Source organism: Cheilinus undulatus, linkage group 7 (assembly GCF_018320785.1).
Source record: "Cheilinus undulatus linkage group 7, ASM1832078v1, whole genome shotgun sequence".
Taxonomy (NCBI): Eukaryota; Metazoa; Chordata; class Actinopteri; order Labriformes; family Labridae; genus Cheilinus; species Cheilinus undulatus.
Genome location: NC_054871.1, coordinates 22,896,472 through 22,922,612, shown reverse-complemented (window position 1 = coordinate 22,922,612; position 26,141 = coordinate 22,896,472). Strand labels below are relative to the sequence as shown.

At 39.5% G+C, this 26,141-nt stretch overlaps 1 protein-coding gene across 1 annotated transcript in view; it reads left to right on the top strand.

Moving 5' to 3' along the window:
* Positions 1-26,141, top strand: part of rnf13 (ring finger protein 13) — a 71,280-nt gene that overhangs the window by 17,836 nt on the left and 27,303 nt on the right. The window contains exon 5 of the mRNA XM_041791442.1: positions 1,672-1,794. Coding sequence (XP_041647376.1) covers positions 1,672-1,794 — 123 coding nt within the window. The remainder of the gene's footprint in view (positions 1-1,671; positions 1,795-26,141) is intronic.

Genomic DNA, 26,141 nt, shown 5'->3' with positions numbered 1-26,141 from the left:
CTCTTTTTGTTTTTCACCTTTCTATTTTCGTCCTTACTGATCCCTTTTGTTGTTTTCCCCTCTATCGTCTACATTACAGCAGGTGTCTGATTCTCTCTGCCTCCATATTAGTGTCTTCTGTTTTTCGTTTGTCTCCCTCCCTTTATCACTCTGTCAGTTTCTTCATCTATCCCTCCCCTCTCACTGTCTGCCTCTCATCAGTGTCTTCAAAAGCTGCTGTTTGGAAATGGGACTAAGACAGGAAACAGCAGAGAGAGGGAGAAAGACAGATGGGGAATACAACGGCTATGATTTTTCAGGACAAACTAATACTAACCTGAAAATGCAGATATTTGTGGCCACATCAGTTTTATGTGTCTGAATCATTCACTCTGCAAATAAAGCATATGCAGTGTCCTTGACTGTCCAGTTGAGACTGAAGTCCATTTCTTATGTGCTAATTTAATGTTACATTACATTGCATTCTTGACACTAGGGCTGGACGTAAAGGGCTGGGGAAATAATCTAAGTTAATTGTGTTTTTTTCCCCAATATTGCGATTTCGATTTGATATGCAATTACTCTTTAAGTTCCTCATCTTATGTATTTTCCAACAAACATGAGCAATAAATCATTCTATATTATAACCAACACAATATTAGATAAAACTGGGGCTGAAATTTTTTTGAAAAAATATCTAATTGTGATGATTTTGACTGGTATTGCAAATTGGATATGAATTATTGTATTGAAGGGAATGATAATTTCTATGTCATCCTCATATTTAATCAGAAAATGTACAAAAATGAAGAAAGTAGGATTTTTTTGTCGAGTATTCTAAAAAATGGGTCTTGAATGATTGCGTGATATGTAATGCAACCCACTTTTGGGTCCCAGCCCACCAGTTGAGAACCAAGGGCGTAATATCTAATGCAGCTGCCCATTACTAGTATATTCTGTAGCTCTTTTTAATGAGTTTAGAGTTTATTAAAGGATAGCCCCTTAAGAGGCAGCATCTCATCTTCAAGGGGGTCTCATGGACACAAATACAACATAGACAAAATGAAACAATTACAAGACCACCAAATGATACATTTTACAAACACGAGTATAGCTCGCACACCCAGTCCCACCCACATGCCCTACCTTTGGATGTACCAAATCATCAGAAACAGTGAGGTTCATAATGACCATAAAAGCAGTCAAATGATTTATAATGAGTCAGAGCAGTGTTTTCAGAGTGATACAGACACTCCAATACATAGGTTTGTTGTGCTGAAAACGGCTTAGGCCGCTACTGTGTAGAGTTGATGCAGAAGTATAAACTGGGCTTAAGCCCAGCCACAACTCCACCTCATTGTCGGGAATATTGAATAGGAGTTAGATAGAGTCACCATTAAAAACATGGTGACCTCCAAATTTGAATAAAATACTACCCCAGCAGCTACAACAGTTGGACCATAGCATCACTGATGTGTTTTTTAACTGACATAAGAGGGATCAGTGAAATTAAATTTAATTGAAGTTGGGTTGTAGCTTTATCAGAAGCTTATGGCAAAAGAACTAAAGGGTTTTAATTTTTATTGACTCCAAAGACTGCTTGCATTATAAAAGACAACACTAGCCTAGACCTGGCTGAAAGTCACATGTATTTCTCTCATCATGTCATAACTTACAATGTCTTCCCTGCAGGGCTTCCTGATTGGAGCACGGCCAGAAAATGCATGTGAGCCCATTGAGCCCCCTCCAAGGGATAACTTGACGGGTGCATTCATTGTCCTCATCAAACGCTTCGACTGCAACTTTGACATCAAGGTACAGTGTTTACATGGCTCACTGTGAGTGTGTGTATGAATGGTTTTTTGGCTATGAACAACTGCCACAGTCAACACCAACCATCTCTAATTTGTATTTAATCAAATCACAACTGTTCCAACTTTTCATTTAGCAAATTATAAGGTCCCTAAAAAACATGAAGCATCTTTGCTGCATTGATTTGTGGCCCTTTTATTTCACTTCCAGTGCTTGTTGAGTGGAAGTCTGGTATTTTATTCTGTTTCAGTGCATAGAAACACATGGGAATAATTGAAAACATCATTTGCTTCAGCAGCTGTTAATTTATGAGGACAATCTGCCAAAACTATAACAGTTTGTGAGGTTTTTTGTACACAGAAACGTTCTTGCTCAAATGCATTTATATCAGTTGCTGCTGTTTTGGAGTCAGTTTCAGTGCAGCTCTCAGATCAGCTGGTCTGGAGAAGAAAACAGGAAGTGGACATTTCCCTAAATACAATTTCCTGCATGAGAATCTATCTCAATACTGTGGCCTCTTTCAGTTTCTTCCCTGGCTGCTGCAGTTCCTTGTGTATGGCTGCTTTTGTAGAGTTGAAAAGTTCTGTTTGCTGGATGCATCAGTAAAGCAGCTGAGAGATGAACAGAGCTGTTCTCCATTAGTGACAGAGACACACGGAGGAGGGAGTGTGTTGGCAGTGTTGCTTTGTGAAAGAGGTAGATGTTCAGACAGGAAAATGAAGGAGAAAATAAAGAGAATAAAGAATAATATTCAGGGAAGTCACCCTCTAAGAAGTGGCTAGTGATATAACAAACAAAAAAACATCCTAGCCTTGTCTCAGATCACAGCTCCATTCAGCTGGAAGTAGTGCTGAAGGCAGCATTACCATGACCTTAGCTGTGAAAAGTCAATAAATCTCCCTTTGAAGAGCCAAATATCAGAAAGAACAGAAGTATTCATTAACTCATGGAGATAAACAGAAAAATCATTCTTTGATACTCCATTGATGCAGGAAGCTTTAAAACGTTGCCTTTGAGGAGAATCAATCTAAATAATCTAAACTAAAAAGTGAGGCAGGACAGTTGCTAGCTTCAAGACTTTACAAAACAACAAAGAATATGTTATTGATGCAAGTGACTTGCTGATAATAAAACAACTATAACAAAGCATCCTATCTTAATAACAGGCTATCTGCCAAATCCATCACAAAAAAATAATCGGCGACATCAGCTTCAGTAACAGTGTTATTGTTAACTGTAATGGGGCTACTTTCTTATGTTTCATCTCATTATATTGACTCCATAGCATGAGATTAAATGATCAGTTAAAAAGAAAAAGTCCTTCTATGAACATATCCATGCTCAGAGGGAAAAAATAGCCCTGGATTAGTACATAAATAAAATGTGTTTTGATTACTTGAGCAGTGCTTTAATTGTAGAAGGCCTGCTCATAGATTTATTTAATTTCTCTATTTAAATATTAGTATGAACATTGTGAAGGGCAGGCCTAAAATACTTTATATATGCCATCAAATGAAATGCGTCTACAGAATCAAATCTGAATCAAATAAATCCAGCAGCAGCTGAGCTACTGACCTTGATGAACATAAATTAAGAATTAAAGATATCTTTAAATATCAACCCTGTAAACGTTTGAAGTCTCCTTTAGAGAAGCACACTGTATAAGAATAAAAGAAGAGCACCAAGTAATTGATTATAGATAAAGAAGGAGTTAGAATTAAATAACTAAAACTTTATTTTGAAGTATTCTTTCAACTGTAGCATGTTAATAAACTGTCCATCCTTTATGAACATCCTGTTCCTGATCCATTAGGAATTGTCTCAAGTTTCAAGTATCATTTAAGTATCGAGGAACGTGATACTAAACTTGGAATTGGTATCAAAGTTAAAAATTTGATATCATGACAACACTAAGTTAAATATTTAAAGCAAAGATTTACCTTTTGAGGGGAGATGGGGTTAACTTGTGTCTTAAACCTTTTGTTTTCACAGATTCAGAGAAAAGTAAGGAGAGAAAGAGAGAGTGATAAGGGGGAAGGAGGTGAGGGGAGAAAAGGGGGTGAGGATTAAGAGAGTGAGAGCATGGATGAGTAATGAGGTGAAGGAGAGGAAAGCATGCAGCCTCTTGGCATCCTTCTCTCTGCCTTTTCTCTCTCTCTCAACTCTCAAACTTCTCCCTTTTCCCTTTATACCTCCCGTGTTTCTACCCATTTTTATTCACCCTCACATCCCCCTCTGCTCCTTCATTTCCTTCTTATTTGCCTTCTTTTCCTCTCACTGCTTCTTTCACTCTGTTGTAGCTCTGAAGCAGCCGTACAGCCTTATAAGGTCTGACTGCATCACACTCTGGAAGAAACATTGAGAGACACAGCGGTGAGGTGTTCCCTTTAGCTGGAGTGTAACCAGACCCCGCTCCACATAGCTGTGTGTCAGACAGGCACACAACACATATACAATACACATGAACCCACTCCAGTCTCTGTGGACCATGTCAAATTTGTCTTTTAACCTCCTGCAACCCTTTTAGGAGCAGCTGAAACTTGTTAAAGATTGCTTTAAATTTTCATGCTGCTGAAGACTGGTGCTGTTTTGTTTGTTTTCTTATGCTTGTTTTTTTTTCATTTATTGTAGAATAAACAAAATAACACTGCAGTACATTCCTCACCGGCACCTGTGTTTAAAATTAATATCTTTCAGGACAAACTAATTTGTTTTTTTTTTTTTTAATATTAACCAAGTAGTTTTTCTTGTGAATGGAGAATATAAAAAAAAATGTCCTGACAGGGAATGTCCAGAGGCCAAGCAGTTAAGATGCATACCATGTAACCACAACGTCCGTGCTGAGATTAGATCTGGTCTGAATCTTCCTGCATTTCCTGTCAGCTTCACTTCTGTCTGCATCAAAATAAAGGCACAACGCCAGAAAGATGTTTCTAAACTGAGTAAAAAGATGCTTTTTGACATTAAAATCATCTTCTTTTTTAATTTTTTTTTTTTAACAATTCAGAGATGTGATTTCGTCAGGAATGCCAGTCTAATGAATATTTGTGTATTTGACTGATACTTAAAGGGATTCTTCAACATTTTGGCAAATTCATCCAATGCCATAATCCTTATAGTATTAGTAATAGGTTCGTTACCTTTAATTGTCGTTATTTTTAGATCGCCGCTGCTAAGTTTGGACCTGCTGTGCCAACTCAGTGTAAGCAAACAGTATTCTGGCTTTCCCTCATCAAACTCATCAAATACACAATCCAACAACTCCAAAACGCTCTCATGGACAAGTTGTGACCTGCACATTCACCACGCTCACTCAGACTATAGTAATTATGGCAATGGACGAATTTGCCAAAATGTTGAAGTATCCCTTTAATGCTGATATGGGCCAAAATTTACAGCCTATATCAAATAGGTTTATAAATTTGGCAGAAATTCTTCTATCTGCTGATACCAATATCATGCTGATGTTACGTGCATCCTTGATAAAGCTTAAAAATAAATCTTTAAAAAGTAATCAAAATGTATGGAAATCTTAATAAAAACACTGTGAACCATAAAAAGAGGTAAAAAGTAGTTTGAAAGATAAAGAGCTGTCTACCAGATGAAAAAGGAAACTTTTTGTCAACTTTTGGAAATAAACATGGTGGCAACACAACAGGAAGCGCTCTCTGAGTAACACATATGATGCTGAGCTAGGTAGTATGCATACCTCTATCCATTCTCCTTTTTCACCCATGCACAAACTGCTAAAATTTTCAGATATTTCAGGGTAAAGCTAAATGTTTGAAGAGCATGGTCAACATTTTCACTCTGACTTAACCTGGACTTTTTCCAGTCAGCCTCCTTGTAGAATATGTGCGTGAAGTCAGCGTGAGATGAACCAGCATCATGATGCATCAGAATATATTCTGGAAAATTCAGCATGAGCTAGCAAGATGCGGGAATGGCAACTGCAAATGGTGTTACAGGTGTTACATCCCTGCATGTAATGAAAACTGAATCTTTGTTTTCTTTTTGCTAGTGTGTGCTTTTTGGATACAGTAGACCGCATCCTGGCACTCTTGGTCCTCACTGAGTGCTTCTGGGAATTCAGTAGAGGGTTGCTTGTAGCCTATGTTGACTTCCAGAAGGCATTCGACTCAGTAAGTGGAGATGCCCTCTAGAGCAGTGTTTCCCAACCATTTTTCCTTGAAGCCCCCCCTACATGCACCTAAGAAAAGCGGAGCCCCCCCAGGACCCAAGAGTGAAGAAAAAGTGACACACTGACACCAAATATCAACAAAGATTTAAATTGTTTCAATGATAAAACCCTAAAAAGAGGTCTATGAATGCTTTTATTATCTAAAGACCTTTGCATAAACTACTTACTAACTGTTTTATCATGGTTTTAGTCAATATTTGCACATCTATTTTTGGCAGCCTCAAAGCAGACAAAGCCTCGCGCCCCCCTTGAGATCTTTGGCGCGCCCCCCCCCCCCCGGGGGGTCCCGGACCCCAGGTTGGGAACCAAGGCTCTAGAGGATTCTAGAGCTCCATGGCATCCCATGTGCGACATCTACCCAATATTCTGGTACAGAGATTGAAGTTTGGACGCTCTGACTTCTTCCCAGTTGATTCTGGGGTGAGGCAGTGGTGCGTCTTCAGTACCTGTATGGACTGGATAATGTGTAACTGGGTCAGCAAAGTGTCGTGATGCCCAGTTCACTGATCTGGACTTTGATGATCATGCTGTGGTCCTTGTGGACATGGATGTCCTTGCCAAAGACTCGTAACTTGCTGAGTGAGGAGGCTGAAGCTTTGGGACTGCATGTCTCCTAGGCCAAAACAAAACTCTATTGAATCTGTGTCTGACAACTTCTCTTCGGTCCATCTTTTTTAAGATGGTGTGTCTAAAGCTGACATGCTGGATAGTAGGGGTGGGAAGACTGGCACTGTTATGGGCACCTGGCATGCTTTCCCAGGCCTGATCCAGCTCACTGCATACTAGGTGTCCAGAACCTGGTGGGCTGGTCCAGACGCTGGGGGTGATCATGTGCAGTATGGAGGGGGCAGCTGAGAGGATGGATACCTGAAAAGATGGGGCATGGGAAGGCCTGGATGATGGCCATCTGTTGGCCAGAGCAGTACAGGACCAAGGTTGATGCTACGAAGTGTTGAACCTACATATGCTCCCATACCTGACCTTGCATAGCATTGATGTAAAACCAGAAATCGTCTTTATAAACATGGCTTTCCACAAGCGTCAACCAAACAGCTGACTAGTCACCTAATTACATCAGGCTACTTTTTTTTTTCCCCATTGTTGACTGTATAAGTTAGCCATTACTTGAAGTTATGACTTGTTTTCCCTGCGTGTTTAGATTTTTTTCTCTTCAATTTATCACATTAAAATAACATCATTGTTGGTTGAAAATGTTTCTTTACTTCCTAAACATAAAAATAAATTTTTATAGTGATGAATTAAGCTTTTGAATCCCTGTAGCTGGCTATTATTTCACACAGGCTGACTGCTCCATATGTCTTTGTCAGACTCTGTTGCTTCATCTGCCATCCCTCGTTCCTCTTTTTACATCATATCCTGCCTCGTGTGACACCCTGCCAACCAGACAGGGATGATCTCCTGCTGTGAAGCGCATTTGTAAAATCTAACTCAAGATGATTTCAGTGGCAATCTGCCTGAAATTTTCAGGAGTGCGTGTGTGAAAACAACTCTGTTATTCTCTTCTGCCTTCTTGTTTGTTCATTCCTCTACCTTTGTCACACAGAGATGATCGCACAGGCACGCTCAGTTGGTAGCATTCAGTAGTCTACCTCTAGTCGCTCTCTCTCTCACACACACAGACACAGTCTCCCTCCCCCTGAGTTGGCCTCAGTTCCCTCCAGAAGCTGCAGGGAAACAAAGGAATAATAGATTCCATCTTGACTGAGACAAGACGCCTGTTTGAGTTTGTGTGTCTGTGTCTGATTGTGTGAGCGCATGTGTGTTTGTGTTAATGGGGTGTCAGTCCCAACACGCATTAGCCCTGTCCTTCCCACTCCTCTCTAGCTTTTAGCCAGTAGCATCCAGTTAGGGACAGCGGTGAGTTATCATGGATCTGTGGCCGTTATGGGCAATAAAAAAGGATACTCACACACTTAACCCACTGTCAAGTATGTGTGAGAGAAAGAGTGACTGAGATGTTGCATAGGAGAGAGAAAGTGTCTGTGTGCTGAGACATGACATGAGAGAGAGGGGGCTGAATGTCAACTGAGAGCCTTTGAGATGGGAAGGAGATAAAGTGAATGTGTATTAGCTCCTGATGCACGAGCAGTTTTATTTTGAACCTGCAACAATTTTCTACTTCTGATGACTGATAAGATAACTGATGTTTTTTAAATTTTTGATGTAAAAAATGTTTTTTATTCACATCTGAATAAAAAACATTGCCAATTGCCATACTTTGGTTTTTAAATAGTTTTTTTTTTTCACTTTTGCCTTCAATTAAATATAGATGCCTTGACTTGAACTTTCAAACCTGACATTTCAATCAACTAAACAAGAATTCAGCTGACTTATTTTGTATCAGACCTGTTACCCTCAGGGCATTCAGTGCCCTCAGTACAAAATTAAGGAACTACAGGCCTGCTGCTAATTCCTCTTAAAACACATCAGAAGGTACCTGTTGACATGCTGTCATGCTCAATAAATGGGGGACAGCTGTATTATTTTTAGTGCATCAGCCAGAACTGAAGGAGAGCTAATTTTTTTTCGCAAGAATTTAAAACATGCACTGACATAAGTGATATCGACAGCACCCTAATATAAAGTAATGTGTCCGTGGTGAAACTGATGTTACTGATGTTGTCAATCAGACTGTGAATGTCTGTGGACAAACAGAGCAGTTAGATTATGTCCAACCTCCACTTTCAATATACAGCGTTCTGCGCTGCTACCTGCCGGCAAATAATACTACAGAGCAAATCACTTCCTTTCTGTCTGCGCTCCCTGAAGCACCGTTCTGCTCCACTTCTTTGGAGATGTATGCTTCAGGTCTATTTTCTGTGCTGGCTGCTGCCAAACCATGTCAATCCACATAAAGCAGATCTATCCAAAAAGTCAGTAAAATGTACAACATATCCAGTCATCTTCAAAATACAACAATGCACAGACTCCTGATAGTAAATCATCTCGATACAAACATAATGTCTCATCCTGCAGCACAAGCAAGGTCAGGTAATCAACAGCACCACTGGTGAGGAAAGGTTACTTTTGAGGTAAAAATTTTACATGAAACCACACATTCTTTGTTGCAAAAATAAACCTTTTAACTTCGTAATGTACTCACCCATGGCAGAAACAATAAAATCTTGGATTCATAATTAAATGAATGACAAATCAACCCCAAAGAGGCAAAACATGTTTTACAAGCACAATGTTGCTATCCCCCTTTGAAACACCTAAACCACCCTCACCAGTGAGGATATGTTTAGGCTGTCACAATATTGCAGCTGCGCGCTGTTGTAGCTTTCCTCTTCTTCCCTGGGCTTAATGGCGGTTCACATACTACTGTTTCAGAATGTGTTGCCTTGTGAGGAACTGAACGAACACCTTTGTTATCGGTGAATTTTATTGGTTAATATTTTATTTTCATAAAAATTAATATTTGCAATATCGGCCAATGTATTATTGGCACTGGTATACATCGTGCATCCCTATTAGTAAGGCAAGTATGTCTGGTTAATATGCATACTTGCTCTGTGTGTGAGAGAGAGACAGCATTCCTCTCTGTCTGTTCCTTTTAGAAACTAAATCTCTAGGGATGCAGGGTTTGTACTTCCTGTTCACTGTACACTCTTAGAAGCATGTGTGTGTATGTGCATGCTTGTGAGTGTATGCGCTTATTGTGACCTTTGACCTTTCAGGGAAGGGGGGGCATACAGGAAACCCAATCCCTTCACCCTCCCAAGAGCAGCCCTGCATGTCACCCTTCATTCTTTAACAGATTTTTTTGCAGCGTGTCTGTCAGTCTCTGCTCTGCCCTCGTGTAACACACACACTCATACGGCATACACTGAGACATAATGTCCCTGTTATGTAACATGTTCTAAGGTATGTCCAGCTCTGGTGAAACACGTTTTTCCAATCTTTCTTCACTCTCTTATTTTCCTGTCTTTCACTCACACAGTCCTTCTCTGCTGCCCTCTTTCTGTCATGGTGTTTAGTTTTCATTTCCTCTTTTTCCTCTGTCTTTTTAAAGTAGCTTCATTTTGAAGACAGCACTGAAATAGCTGCAAACAAGATGTAAACATATCATCAACATTTAAAATTCTTATGAGCTAATGGAGCAATAAATGCAAATCAAGCATTTGCTTATTTTACATCCTGTAGGAAGCTTAACATTCTCTCCATTTCAAGGTGTGTTTCAAGTCCTACATTTTGTCTCTGAGTCTTTTCAGCCTTTTGACATACAAATGAAGGAGCTTTTTAGCCTATCGATACTCCAGTATATTTAATATCAAGTCTTAAACTGAGTCTGCCTGCAGAGCAGTTTGTGTGAAACGGATTTTATGGCTTTATTATTTTAGAAGGCTGCTGTCTTTAGACCAGAACAGAAACAATAAAGTTATGACTTTGAGTAAGAAACACTGAGCTGAAATGTGCTCTTAAGCTTGGTTAGAAGAAGCTTCAGAGTCATGTGATACTTTCTGTAAGCAACCGTTATGATAGCTGTTGAAAGATCATAAATCAGTACAAGAATTAGTCATCCCCTTTTCTCATTATTGCTCTTGTAGTGTACTTAAGACACAGATTTGCTGCTTGAAATGACAGCCTATTGTCTGCTGAAAAACACCCCATCTGTGGCCTCAGGTCAGGCTGTGAGTCAGCCCAAAATTTGGCTTGTAAAGGGAATGTCAGACTAAACTTTTCAGTCTAGTAGAAATGCTTTTTGTCCTCTCAGGAAGCTGTGAACTTCATTTGACAGGGCAGAGATCAGGTATCACACTCTAAACAGTTCTCTTACTCATAAAACAAAAGGTCCAGTGTGGTCCATGATATAGTCAGTCAACAACAAGAAACAGTAAAGAGTAGGCCTTAAATCAACTGTCATTTCAGCACAGAAATTTAATCATTTAAACATTTAGTAATGATCAAATAGGTGATAGCTTTGCCTTTTTAATCTCCCGTGCACCCATTAGGGGATGGAAATGCTGCAGGAGAGGGTGAATGTCTTTTCACACTGATTGTTATTTTCTGATGTGTTTTTTCAGATCCTTAATTGGAAAAAAACACCACGCATTCGAAACCTGCACACTGAGTCCCCTGCATTTTTTTGTATTTACTGCAAAAATTCATGTGTCAACATTTTTTGACCTGCAACTAAAATAAGGCGGACATGCTACATGTAATAAGTCAAATTCACCTGCTGGTCATGTGACCTGGGAAAGGAGTTGAATTGCGCTGATGACAGTGATTGACAAAAGATACCTTCAACTAAAATGTTACTGCTGGAATTCAGTGAAGGAAAAAGTAGTGAAATCAAGCATTTTAGGTCCTACAGCCTATTCTTTGGTGTGGTTTTCTCCTTCCTCAGTTTCCTATGAACGGATCAAACTTGTGCTCAGCGCCGTAGATAAGCCTGAAGCGGTCACAGCGATCTTAACTTTCTCTGTAGCTGCTTAATGTGTCCCGTCAGCCTCTGTGAAAGTGTAATATCATCTTCTGTGACTTTGTTTTTTACCAGCAAGCTTCAGTTAGTCAGCATTTGTTCTGCTGCCTGATAATTTCCCATCTAACCTTGCTTCCTACCTCCGCCTTACAGCGAGTGCATTTTATCGTGAGGCCTGTTTGTGCTGCAGTGACTTCACAACCTTCGAGCTACACACAAATACACACAGGCCTCAGTCTTTGCTCAAACAATGATCTAGCGTCCCGCAAACGCTCACTCAGTCTCATGACAGGGTATGACTATGGCTGACTGGATGTATGACTTGCTCGAGTGAGTGCTTGTGCGTCGGTGTATGTGTGTAAAAGGTGGAGAGAGAGAGAGAAAGACAGGGAGGCCGTGTCTAATTTGGCTGTGTCCTCTTTCTAAGCTGTTGTTATGTAGCTGAAATTTGTTATGACAACAAACAGCTCAGCCTGCTCCCTCTTTTGCCTATAGGAGACACACACACAAACACACACATGCTCTGTAAGTTTGCACCTGGTGAGCACATTACTGTATTTTAATCATGGACTGAACAGTATTTGACCTTCAAAATTACCCCAAATGATAAAAAAGTTTATGCAGAGAGATTTACACAGGAACAAAACAAACACTGGTGCAGACAGCTCTGATTTAGCTACATACTCTAACAGCTCATGCTGTGTAGCTTTTACAGAGGTAAACTTCATGTCTCTTTTCTTCTAGAATAGTTTGCAAATATTCTTGCTGGTCTTATTTTTGACAAAATCCTTCAGCCCTTATTGAAACCTTGATTTATCTTAATATTTTCAAAGCTGTGAAGAAATTGTTTCTCCCTTATTTTCCTGAATGCCAGTATATGTGAAGTTACTTATTGATGATGAGTAATCTTTATGTCTTTTGAATATTTATATTAAATTATACATAAAGACTGTCTTGTCAAGTTTCCAGACAGTGTTTGGTAAGTGCAATCCACATGGTTCTTCCAATGACTTAAGCACTATTTGTGCAGGATTAGTTTTAGCTGTGGACCTCTGATAAATTGTGAATTACTACCTGATGTCAGTTTGTGGTGCTGCATATTTGCAGGGGATACTTGAAGTCTATTATACACTTGAATTTGCTGACTTTTCAGAGGGACATTATGGAGGTGCTGCATGACAGCAGCAATAAATACTATGGAGTCATTAATGTTGTGTACTACTGTGAAACAATAATCTCCATGGATTAATGCACAGTAAATTTGTATTTCTTCATTCCTCACAAAAAATGCAGTGTCGTTCACATCCTGTTTCCAGTTGTCCTTGATACCTTTTTAAAGAATTTTTAGGTGTGCTGGTCGAAATGGTTCCATATAAAACCAACCATCCATATGTACATATTTTCTGTAAACTCTAAAGTTGTTGCTCCTTCCACTCTCAAACCCAAGGGCTAAAAGACGGAAACTGAAGTGACCCCATGAGTCTGATTTTTCTTTATAACTAAGACAGAAAGTGATAGAGTTGGAAAAAATAGACTTTTTTGAAACGTGCCCCCAAGGAAATGTATTTTGCACGCCTGGATGTGATGATATACCCACTCCACTATCCCTGATTAAAGTAAGCTCTTTTTAAAACACTTCCCCATGCTTATATGAAACAAGACAAGACAAGAGATATGTCACACATTGGTTTGAGAAATTACATTTTTTAATTACTGTTATTTGTTGATTGTTATTTGTTGGCTGCTTAAATATGTTTGAACATGTGTCTGTCTCCATCCAGCCAAACGGAGTGATGCTTTGGTAAAGCTCCACAATAAAGTGCACGCTCAGACAAAAGGCACAGCTTTAATGCTCCCCTTATTGTGTTGGCCAGTAACGGCAAACATGCACCGGCGCACGGAGACACTGTGCCATCATGCAGTTATTTTGGAAAATCCCCCCTTTGCACACAGATTGTCCTTATTGCATTAAGTGCTAAATAAAACTGACATAAAATGAGGCACATGTCAAGAGGAGAACAGAAACCCAGTCATATTAAGAGTGCAAATATGTGAACGTGCTTTTGGACTGTAGAGTTTGAAGAATAAATGAAGCAAAAGAAGGAAAATTGAGAACATAACGAACGAACTGAAAATAGGCACTAAAAATAGCCTTTATAAGTCAAAACTTTGTTGACAATGTCCTGCACATCCTCTGCTATTTTTTTAATCACAAAAAGTGAAGAAAAAGCCATGTGGATTATAAAAATAGAAATTATCACCTTTTATTACAAAGATGCTGATTCACACAGGATTATTATTACCTTTGGACCTAAGTGTGCCGATTAATGGTGGGTAATTTGCCCTGGAATTTTTAATCTACAAATTACAGACACAGCCAAAGGGATAAACAATACATGTCCCATGTGATTATTGTAAATTGTCAGAGGTCCCCAGGTAATACTTTTCCCATGCGAATAGGGAATTGTCAAAATCTAATTAAATCCTAACATGAAGGCTTGAGCTACAGCAAAGAACTGTTAATGTATCTAATCTGTCTAATGTTGTGTGGGTTATAATATTGTACCACCAAGGTAAGACAGTAGATAAGAACGCAACGATTTATTTATACAAAGCATATTAACAACAAGGATTGCAAAAATGTGACTTTTTCAATAGACACACTTATTTTGAGTAAAATCAGCATATATATTTAGATAAAAAATACTATTTAAAAAATCTGAAATTGATTCTTAAATCAAACATGTTCAGAATTAGAGCTTAGTACAGGAAGTCTAATGAATAAAAGTAAATGTGTGACAGCTAAAGTTCAAAATATAGTCCCTTGAACATACGATGAATAGAGTTGTGTGAATTGCAGCTGTACAGTGTTATCAGCACACGCAGCCTCTCCCTGCAGTTTAGAGTTTTATTGAACTCTTTATCTAATCAGCCGTCTGAACCTTGAAACTAAAACCCAGCTAGGCTGTGTGCTGCATTCCTTTGAAACACTGAGGAGGAAGGGAGGGATGAAGGAGAGGGAGGAGGATGAGGAGAGGGGGGCAAATGCAGGAGGGAGGAAGTATAACAGAAGTTGGTAGTTTGATATAATGAGGGTAACAAGGACACAGGGAGAAGAGAGGGAGGAGGATTAATTTAGAGAAGAGGTTGGAAGGGAAGAGGAAGAGAAAGAAAGGGAGGGGAACTGAAAGCGTTGGAGTATTAAAAGAGGAAGGTCGGCAAGAGGAAGAAAATGGTGGGAGGGGGAAACTTGTAAAGGGGAAGAGAGGAATGAGAGCATAAAAAAAAGACTTAAGATGGGGTAGAAAGAAACGAGGAGAAAAGGTAGATGAGTAAAAATGAGGAGAGTGACTCTTCAGGGAGGTATAGGAAGAAATGAGGACCTGTTTGGGAGCTGCTGTCCAAACAGTGAAGGAGCAGAAGAGACCTGAGCTGTATTTTATACAGTTTTAAAGAAAAGACTGATTTTTAAACGCAATATGATCAAACCAAGAGCTCCACATTTTGTAGTGTCTTCCCCTGAGGACACGGTCGCTCTATTTTAAGAAAATAAATAAAAATGTCTTGATTTGTTCAGGTTTTATGCGTAGGAAAGGAAAGGGAAGACAAAGATGAGGAGAATAAGAAATTTAGGACAGGTTGTTGGTTTGAGCAATCTCAGCATGGAGTAACAATTTAAAGGTAGTCCCAGCTATAAAAGCAGAATTATAACTGTTACATATAAATATATATATATATATATATATATATATATATATATATATATATATATATATATATATATACAGTGCTAAACAGATTCATTAGACCACCTGTCATAAAAACAAGAAAACATAAATATTTTAGAAATCTTTCAAAAACTTGTTTAAAACTAAAAATGTAATTGTTATTTAGTCCTTTTTCACACATAATAACCAAAAAAACTTCATATTTTGTATGGCCTCCTTTGGCCTTGATAATAGCTTGCATTCTTGCTGCCATTGTTTTTATGTACTTTTCGACAGTCTCTTTTGTTATTGAGTTCCAAATAGTTTCTAGCTGTTCCCACAGACTTGCTTTAAATGAAACTTTTGTGCAGTCGATCTTTGAATCTACTAATTCCCAAATTTGTTCAGTAGGATTCAAATCCGGACTTTGACTTGGCTGGTCCATCATTTCAGGTACTCCAGATTCCTTTTTCTTGGTCAAATAGTTTCTGCATAGCTTTGAAGTATGCTTGATCACTGTCTTGTTGGTATATGAACCCACGACCAATCTGATTCAGTCCAGAAGGGATTCCATGATGCACTAAGATGTGGTAGACGTTCTTGTTCATGATACCGTCCATTTTCACTAATTTGTCCACGCCGTATCCACAAATGGAACCCCATACCATAATGAATCTCCACTGTGTTTCACTGCGGGTGCAATGCATCTGGCATCAAAACATTCTCCAGCTTTTCTGCGGACATAAACACAACGATGCTGACTGAAGAGTTCAAACTTGGACTCGTCCATCCAGAGTATCTTCTTCCAGTCATCAACAGTCCAGTGTTTGTGCTCGCTGGCAAATCTGAGGCGTTTCTGGATGTTTGCAGGCCTCACTAATGGCTTCTTTGCAGCTATTCTTCCCTGTAAGCCTTGTTCCGTCAGTCTTCTGCTTATGGTTATTCTGGAGACTTTCTCAGACTCTGATCTAGAAGCATTTATCTCTGCCTGAAGATCAGCAGTGGTCTTCCTTCTGTCTCTAGTACTTAAAATCTTGAGGTGTCTGACATCTGCTTCAGTTAACTTTCATTTCCTGCCTCTTCCTTGGCGCATTTTGTAAGTACCAGTCTCGGCAATTGACTCCAAAGCACACTTGACCACACTGTGAGAACACTTTATGTTTTTCCGTATTTGTCTCAGAGATCATCCAGCATCATGAAGTGCTTTAATGTGGACTCTTTCATTTCCAGTGAGCTCTCCACATTTGACCATTTTGAACAGGAATGAGGAATTTCAAACTGAATTCACCTTTTTATACCCAAATTTGAGCCGACTCACTGGGCTTCTCTGAGAAGTCAGAAATTAATCAAGCATAACATTCAACCACTAAAACAATTTTTTCTGTTCAGGAATGCACATAATTAACTATAACTTGACATATTAATCAAGAAATATTAATGTGCTTTACTATTTTTTCTTTTTTTTGTAAATCAGTAAATTTGAAAATTCATGGATAACAATAATAATTCTATTTTAGCATTAAAAATATAATTTGGGTTAAAGAGCTTCTACATATTGGTGTATTAACCATTGCAGAAAAATAAAAAATGGTTTTGGTGATTACCAATGCTGTTAATTTAGGGCAGCTGTGGCATAAACCTTACTTTGGGTGGTGGTCTAATAAATTTGTTAAGCACTGTATATATTGAGTTATAGACAGTAGATATAAAAGAAGGTAATTCAAATGCGTTAGTTTTCTTTAGCTATAGATTAAATTTCAGAAATTATAATCCTGACTAGGGCTGACGCTACTGGAAGAAAGCAGACATTGCAATCGTTTTTTCTTTCTGTGAAATGTCTTGCAATATTTTTCTTAAAAAGGGAAATTAATCTGGATAAAAGTAGTGCCTTTTATGTTGATTTATTAAATTTAGATAAACATTAACAAACACACAAATATCAGCAGCCCTCAGAGATAAACTCTGACACATGTGGAGGAGGAGGAAAAGAGGACAGAGGAAACAAGTTGACTGAGCGGCTTATTTCTTTACAAACTTTACAAATAAACTGTTACTGTGCTACTTAAATGTCACCGACCATTTCTAATGGCATTTGAAGTTACCTCAAGTTGACCTCCCCAGCCTGTGAGTGTAACTTTTGAATAAATGAAAGCTTAGTGTCAACCTGTTGTAAATCTCACACTGCAGTGTGCACATGAAGCTGTTAAGGAAACAATTGTCCTGTTTGTGCCTTGGACGGCCATACATTAGTGAGCATCAGAGCAAGGTGCCAAAAATTGGAATTCAGGCACCTAGGTTTGGCCCCATGTAACTAAGGGCGAATCCCATTTCTACCCCTTAGCCCTTATCTTAGCCCTACCCCTTGGTTTTGTGAATTCACATAAGATGAATTGGTGTCCCAATTCTCTTTTGAATCGCGGGGTAGGGCTAAGGGCCAAGGGCTACATAGCCCTTGAAACAAAGATTTTTCAGGACCACACTTGAAACCAAGGGGTGTAATAAATTTCCCTTCCTTGCTCTGCATTCAATTGCTAAATGGCACAACAGACTATGAAGGAGGTGCATAAATGAAAAAGTATTTTCGGCACATACAAATCTCTCCATGCTCTGGCTCCCCAGTACCTTTCTGATCTCCTCCCTCCATTCACACCATCCCGCAACCTTCGATCTTCAAACACCGGCCTACTTTCCATGCCCAAAACCAAACTCCGAACCTATGGAGACAGAGCCTTCAGTGCTGCAGCTCCCAACCTCTGGAACACTCTTCCTGCAGACATTCGTAGCGCTCCATCTCTGGACATTTTCAAAAAACATCTCAAGCACCACCTGTTCACCACAGCCTACAGTCTTTACTAAACCACCCCTTACACTCATCCTTCCCCTCACATAGTTTGTCCATGTATATGTGTTCCTGTACAGCATCGTTGGGTTTCTTGACAGGTGCTATATAAATTCAAGATATTATTATTATTATTATTATTATAATGATTATAGAAAACACAACAGTTGTATTTACTCATATATTCAATCTTTGGCCACTGAGGATTTAAGTTTATTGTATTTTTGGTGTCTACATGTGTAAACGAGGGATATTAATTGTATAAATAAGTGGAGAAGATCAACACAGTATGAACGAGATGGTCAAAGCTTTATAGTCACCTCCGATGATGCAACTGTTTAACGGTAATGTGTGATGATGAACTGCAATCAAGTGGCGTCTTGTTTCCTAAGGGAATGTTTTTACCCCTAGCCACTCTGTTTCAAGGGGCACGGGGAAGGGGTAGAAGAAGGAAAAGGGCTAAGGGGAAGAGTTAAGGGGCAGAAATGGGATTGGCCCTTACACAAAGCTCACGTCAAGTCTGCTCCATGCAAATTGTAACCCAGTGACTGCAACAAGTAACACGCTGGTCATTTGTAAAGCCTGAAGTACACGAGACAGAAGAGTAGAAAAAAAAAAAAACGATGGAAAATCTGTGAATGGAAAAGGAGGGCTGTTTGAAAGAGGGAAAACAAAGAAGAAAAAGGGAGGGATTTTTGGGTGAGGAGATATCAGGGGAGGAGAGGAAAGATAGTGGTTGTTTTTAAGCTGCAGCGCTGCATGAGGAGACTGAGCAGTGTTGGCAGCAGATACAGGAGAGAGGATGCAGTAATTATTGACAAACACACAGCAGTAGTGATGCAGCAGTAATAGATGATTCTATCAGCATTCTTCGTCTGTACCAGCAGTACAACAGATATGAATACAAGGGGGCTTTTAAACATGCAAGAAACACCCCAGACTTTCAGTATGAGACAGGCTGCATGTGTTTATGCAAACAGCCACATTTTTCCCTGAGCATTGTCTGGCCATATTCTGCTACTTTAGTGAAATTTCTGCAAGATGTTGAAGGGAGCTGTAGCCAGCAGGAGGAGGTTATGAAATTTTTACTAACCGTGATTGTTGTGCACACAATAGAGCAGCCTCATATTCCGTGATGCACACCAGTATGTTGCTTACCACTCATTTGTTGAAACTGGCATACATTATATTACCCATAGCATTGATACAAAAGCAAGAAGCTGTCATTATGTTGTCCAATTCTGTAGCGTCTTCTGCCATCTTGGATTTCTGCTGTGCCATTTCATATCATGTCCTGCCTCCAGAAACCCCCCTTTCCTGTCAAAGAAAGCTGTAAGGAACATGTGGGGACAGGCTGTTCTAAAAATGTCCTCAAATTTTCAGGAGTTCATATGTGAAACCAGCTTCAGGGGAACAAAACAAACAAACAAACAAACAAACAAAAAAACACATGAGTGCAGACATGTTTAGCATCAAACGCAGCCATTTTGATCATATCTCTAGGGAGAGTTGGCGGCAAGAATTTTCTTTTCATAAACATGTATTTTGTGTGTATAGTGTTTGTTTGGTGCACTTTCAAACGTGTACAGTGTTACAGTATGTCCTGCTCTCTGGGATCAAAATGTTCAACCCAGCGAATCATGCTGCCTCAGGTAGCAGCGTTTAAACACCTCAAGTCATCTGAGACCACTCAAGTCTCAAAAGGCCTGTACACACAAATATCAGAAGTGTGATCACCTGGGGTGGAAAACTACTCAAAGGTTCTCTTTTTTTCCCCAGATTTTCTGTTCATAATAACCCCCTTTTTTTGCCAACACCTTCTTCTGTATTCATTCAATCCCACACATTCACAACAAGCTGCTTGAGACTAAAACACAGTCCAGAGAGCTGTTTCTCTCTGAGCAGCTGCAGGCTGGGGAAAACGTAACCTCTTTAAGACCTCTTCATGCAGGGTTCAGCAGGTTTGAGTGGTCACAAGGACACAGACGGTCAGAGAAAACCTGAGCTGTATCTGAACTGGTTGTTTTGTTGTTGATCATCCACACCAGTTTTACTCAGACCTTAGATATAATGCTGCTTTAAGGGTTTAGGGGAAAAAAGCATGCATAAATTACTGTCTGCCCTATTCAACAGTGTTTTAATGCTGAGGCATCCCACTTAAGCTTAAGGAACAACTTTAAAAGTTGTTCCTTAAACTACAAGTGTTGGTGGAGATTTGCTGCTTCCTGGCAGCCCTATGAGACTGGAGATTGGCTGCATGCAGTCTGTTCTCGATTTTCCTGGTAGGTAGCTGTCAGCCATATCGTCCTGCAAACCTTGACTACAAATCTGTAAAGAGCAGCTTATGGTTCCTAAATGCTGACAGGATGAGAAAACATTCTCCTTGGGGTGTCGTCTTCTTGGGACGCCCACGCCCACTTTACAGCCAGTCTCTGACATCCCTTCTTATATGGAACTTGACCTTCAAGTTTAGAGGTGGTACTAGGGCTCACTCCAACATGATATGCTGATTCTTGGAGCGGACACATACTGACCACTGTAGCAGGGCCCATGCTCAGGTGCCAATCAGGCAAATAGGGACAGTGTGCTTTTATACGTCTATCCTACAGCATTAAGTGAAGAGAAAAATGCAAAGATGAGAAAGCTCCCTGTTTATCCTTGAAACCTGAAAGTCTTCACTAGTTTTTGTTTGTCTTTAGCTCACACACACACACACACACACAAACACAGAGCGCAGCATTGGTCTGCGCTATGTTCATCCGATGCATTCTGCTGTAGGGAAGAAATCTAGGAAATTTAGGAAACTCTTGTTTCTTTTATTCTTCTCTGGCAGTTTTAGCAGCGACTCCCAATGCACTGCTGCTGATACAGCTCCACCAAATCAAAGCAATGCCATAATTTCAGTCAAAAATGACATCCACCTGCTGTAATGCTTCTCAAAAATACAGTTTTCATGACGTCAGAACTTTGACAGGTGGCGGCACGAAATTTGCTGGAGGCGGCCGCCTCGTAATTTAATATGCAGGAAAAACCCTGCCATAATTGGTTGACCTTATGAATAAAACCTTCAGTGTTTCCTCTGCAGGCCAAGTTAAATCTGGCTAGCACTCCACATGGTACCAATATGAGAAAAACCTGGCTTAAACAGCTCCCATTTTGTATACAATCTAATGTCTGGTGGTACAGAAAGATAGAAAAATTTGACCTTGAAAGACTGAAAAGAGAAAAAAGAAGTAGAAATATCTGAAGCTGAATCATGATGTGAAGTTGTCCTTGAGAGATGCTATTGCAGCAGCTAATTTTTCTTGTGTGCTTTCATTAAAGGTGTTAAGGACAGCAACTAAACAGTTAAATGGGGGCTGTTAAATGGACATGAAGTGGACAAATGTACATTTGTGAATGTTGTTGTTTGCAGGCTCTTGCTTGCATTCTACTTCTTCTTTAACCTTGTCCTTTCTCTACTGGTCTGTCTCTTGTTTTCTCCCTCTCCTCAGCCCTTCAGGAATGCATTGAATGTCCTTATCTTTGCCCATGCAAACACAAGGGTGAGCCAGCAGCAGTGGTTGAATTCCTGTGCAGATCTGCAAAGACAGGCTGCACCACACACTGGCATCTAGACAGCCTTCAGAGAGATGAGAGAGATTTACTTTACTGTACCTTTCTGTAAAACTCCATGTTGAGGCACTGAATTAAACTGTAGAGCATCCTTCTTCTCCAGTATTTAATCATTTGGCCACTTTAGTAGACCTTTGAAAGTAAAACATAAACTCCAGCTGGTGATATTATCAGATAATTCACCAGTTAACCTGCATTGGACACAGCTACACCTTGCCAGAATTTGTGCTGTGCCCACTGTTTCAGTCATGTCTGCTTTGCATGAAAACAGAATATGAACACTGAAGTGTTTTGGACCGTATGTGGAATACTCAGATTGGGCAGCTCTAAACAGTGCAATAAATAAATCATGAACATTGTGCACCAAAAGTCATAGCAAGGTTCAGATCAGCCCTGCTTAACCTGAACTGCACTTCATCTGTAGACCAACTTAATTAGTGACTGTTTCCTCAGTGCATCCTGGCTGTTAGTCTGAATCAGTGGTTCTCAACTGGTGGGTCAGGACCCAAAAGTGGGTCATGGAGCTGTTTTTTGTGGGTCACGAAGATGTGCCTGAAAAAAACTGGCATGAAGTCCATCATGTATGGAAGGTCTAAGCTGACAGATTTATTTTATTTTACTCTCCTTTTTCTATGATGAAAAGTATATTCTGGTCACTTTCTCAAGATCTAAAATTATTAAAATCCTTTTTGGCGGGTTCAAATCTGGTTTTCTCATTTTAATGTATTATTTTCTCAAATTATACAGATTACCAAAATTTAAGCCTTACCATGGTAAATGAAATACAGTTCAATATATTAGACCAGTTACAAACCACTGTTTCAAATGAACTTTAAACTAAACATTATAAGCTTTTACCATAATTCTTGATTTTTTCGACCTCTTTATGTCAGACTGAAGTAAAAGTTGACTTAAAGCTGATCAGTTTGTGCCTGTCTATGATTTTTAAGATATTGGCCTAATGAACTATATGCTATATGAGCTGGTGATCAAAGCTCCGCTTTTGTCAGAAGTCCCACCCATTCTTGATTTTGATTTTGATTGGCAAGTGAGCAAGAACTGACATTATAAAGCGCAGCTTTTTTCTAAAAGTTGAACAGTTTTCAACTGAGAGCACAGAGACAAACACGGCTGACACTGAGGATGCTTTTTCCAACCAGAGTGCTGAACGCTCAGAACACTGGACTAGATTGATTTTGAATTCAAAATAAGCGCTGCCAGCGCTGCCAGCGCAAAAAAAACAAAAAAAAAACAAACGGCTATAGACACAGGCCCTAAATCCTGCTCCTCCCTTCACTCTTATGCTGACATTTGTTGTTTGTTAGAGCATAACTGCAGTGAAATAACCAGAAAATAACATCTGATTTATCTGCATTTGCCAACTGCTGTCTGCCAGTGTTCACTCTCTCTCAACTGTCCAACTGCTGTAAGCTCCCTTTCTCTCTCCCTCTGCTCTAACTCTCATGTTTGCATTGCCAAAGCAGTGTAAGAAGAAATTATAAATTGTCTACTTTCACAGAAATAAAAGAGGATAAACTCTCTGAATCTAATGAACTAATCTGAAGAATTTAACTCAGTTCATTTATCATACGTACATGAACACAAAGATTTTGTTGTTGTCAAAGCAGTAAGAAAAAGCCTCTTAATGTATTGACTGTTATTCCACTTTGATACAGTGTTGTGAATTGATTAGACTATAATTATTCAATTTCTTTTATGATATGGGAAGTTCATCGTTGTCTGATATCAGGGTTTTAGATTAATCATGAGGAAAGTGTTTCATGTGCTTATAATAAATCCACACTGCCATATTTTATGTCCTGATCATACTTTGGTGACACATAGGGCTAAAAATGTCTAAGACTGCTACTCAAGCTACTGAGAAACATTTGGATTCAAAAAGATAAAAACATGACAAGTTTGAAAAATGTACTGGCTTATGGGCTTCTGTTTGCATCAGGATTTTTATCATGTGCTGCGAAATCAGGTTAAAAGAAAAATGTTTGGGTTTATGTCAAGTAGTTAGCTAAAACATAGAAATCAAGATACAAAAATGAAAGAACAATATAAAACAGGAGAGAGAGGAATAGGCAAAAGACAGGGATATCAAGACTGTTTTTGGAGCTATGTAAGATTGTCAACAGGTTAAGCACAACTTAACAACCACAAACCAGACTGAAGTTCATCTCTCAATCACAACCTGGAACAGTTATCTTAAAATCTTTTCCTATTGGCTATATCATCTATTCCCTTTTTGTTTTACTTCCACTACTTAAGAAACACACTCACACATTCAGACACATTACTTCGTGTGTGTGTCACTTGTCCAGACAGCATGCCTGTAGATGCACACAGAAGCCATTGATACCTCCACACAATACACCCTCACAAGCAAACACATGGGATCACAATGCCTCTGCTGCCATACACGCTGCTGCACGCTGCCTCACGTATGCCTGTGCAGAAAATTACAATGACAGGGTGTGGACAAAAGATAGTGCTGTTCTGAATTAAATTCTCTGCAGGGTATAGCAAACACTCACACATGCACCCTGTTCACCCCTCACAGGTCCAAATAGATCATCAGAACTCAATGCTCATATGAAGAGGACTGACCTGAGCTGCAGAGCTAGTATGCTGCACTCACTCAAACACTCATTTTATTTGTTTTGTACATTAATTCAGCAGAAGGACAACGTCCCAAGCTTGATGTATTTTTTCCAACTCTTCTCCACGTCATAGTCTCATAGTTTCTTTTTCTTTTTTTTTCCTTTTGCTTTGGCTCTGGTGTTAATTTACTACAGGGAGGTTCTCACATGCTCTGAGTAATAATTAACATCATTATTTCCCTTGTGGCTAAGGGTTTTTGAACGTGTAAGTAAAGAAAGAGACTCTACTCCCTTACTTTGAATTTGTAATGGTTATTTAGTTTCCAGTAGAGGTAGAGGTCAAATCATCATTATTATGATGATTATTAATAAGTACTGTATCTCTAAATGCACATCATGTAAATCTGTCACCAGGAGGTGTCAAGAGACACTGCTCAGCTCCACCCATCTCTAGCTTACTTCTTGTTTTGAATGAAGGATTCTGCTAAGATTGGACTCCAGGAGGTGTAAACCCTTTTTGTTTCAAGATGAATCTGTAATGAGGGAGAAAAGCTGCACTCAAAAATGTCATTTTGAAAGCACATTTTAAGTGCTGACTTATCAGTTTAAGTAATTCTTTTTTGTCATCGACCTAAGAAGTTTATTGTTGGTGCTGTGCTCCGTTTTCACTTTAGATTACAAATTCCTTCCATTTCAGTGTCTTGGTAATATAGCCATCCCTTGACTTATGCTTTTCAATAGCCTTTTCTTTGAATTGCTCAGAGTGTTCTTTTGTCTTCATGGTGTAATGGTAGCCAAGGATACAAATTAACCAGGGACTGGAACTTCCAGAAACAGGTGTTTTTATACTACAGTCTCTTCCGAGACATCCACTGCACTCAGGTGATCCCCATTTCACTAATCCAGAGACTACTAGCACCAATCAGCTGGACCTCTGTTGAATTAGGTCAGTCACTTAAAAGGATGTGAATATTTATGCAGTCAGTTATTTTGAATTACACTATATTGTAAAGTATTCGCTCACCCATCCAGATAATTGAAATCAGGTGTTCGGATCACCTCCATGGCCACAGGTGTATAAATCAAGCACCTAGGCATGCAGACTGTTTCTACAAACATTTGTGAAAGAATGGGTCGCTCTCAGGAGCTCAGTGAATTCCAGCATGGTACTGGGATAGGATGCCACCTCTGCAACAAGTCCAGTCATGAAATGTCCTCGCTCCTAAATATTCCACAGTCAATTGTCAGTGGGTCAGTGGTATTATACCAAAGTGGAAGTGATTGGGAACGACAGCAACTCAGCCACTAAGTGGTAGGCCACATAAAATGACGGGGCGCAGTCAGCGGACTCTGAGGCGCATAGTTTGCAGAGGTCGCCAACTTTCTGCAGAGTCAATCGCTACAGACCTCCAAACTTCATGTGGCCTTCAGATTAGCTCAAGAACAGTGCGTAGAGAGCTTCACGGAATGGGTTTTAATGGCCGAGCAGCTGCATCCAAGCCATACATCACCAAGTGCAATGCAAAGCGTCGGATGCAGTGGTGTAAAGCATGCCGCCACTGGACTCTAGAGCAGTGGAGACGCGTTCTGCTGGAGTGACAAGTCGCGCTTCTCCATCTGGCAATCTGATAGACAAGCATCATATTAAACCCTATGGACTAAGAATGGGATGTCACTTAAGTTCATATTCGAGTCAAGGCAGGTGAGCGAATATTCTTTGGCAATATAGTGTACCTATTTTTTATTAAATTGAAATTACATTGTGTAAATTTATTTTCACATTGACATTGAAGACGTTTTTTTGTGGGGGCTTTGTTAAAAAAAGCTAGGTTATATTGGCCATGATTTACTTATAAGATCAATAAAAGGGTAAAACATCCAAGGAGGTACATACTATAGCAGAGTTTGTGGAGTTTTAGGCAGGACCAAAAGA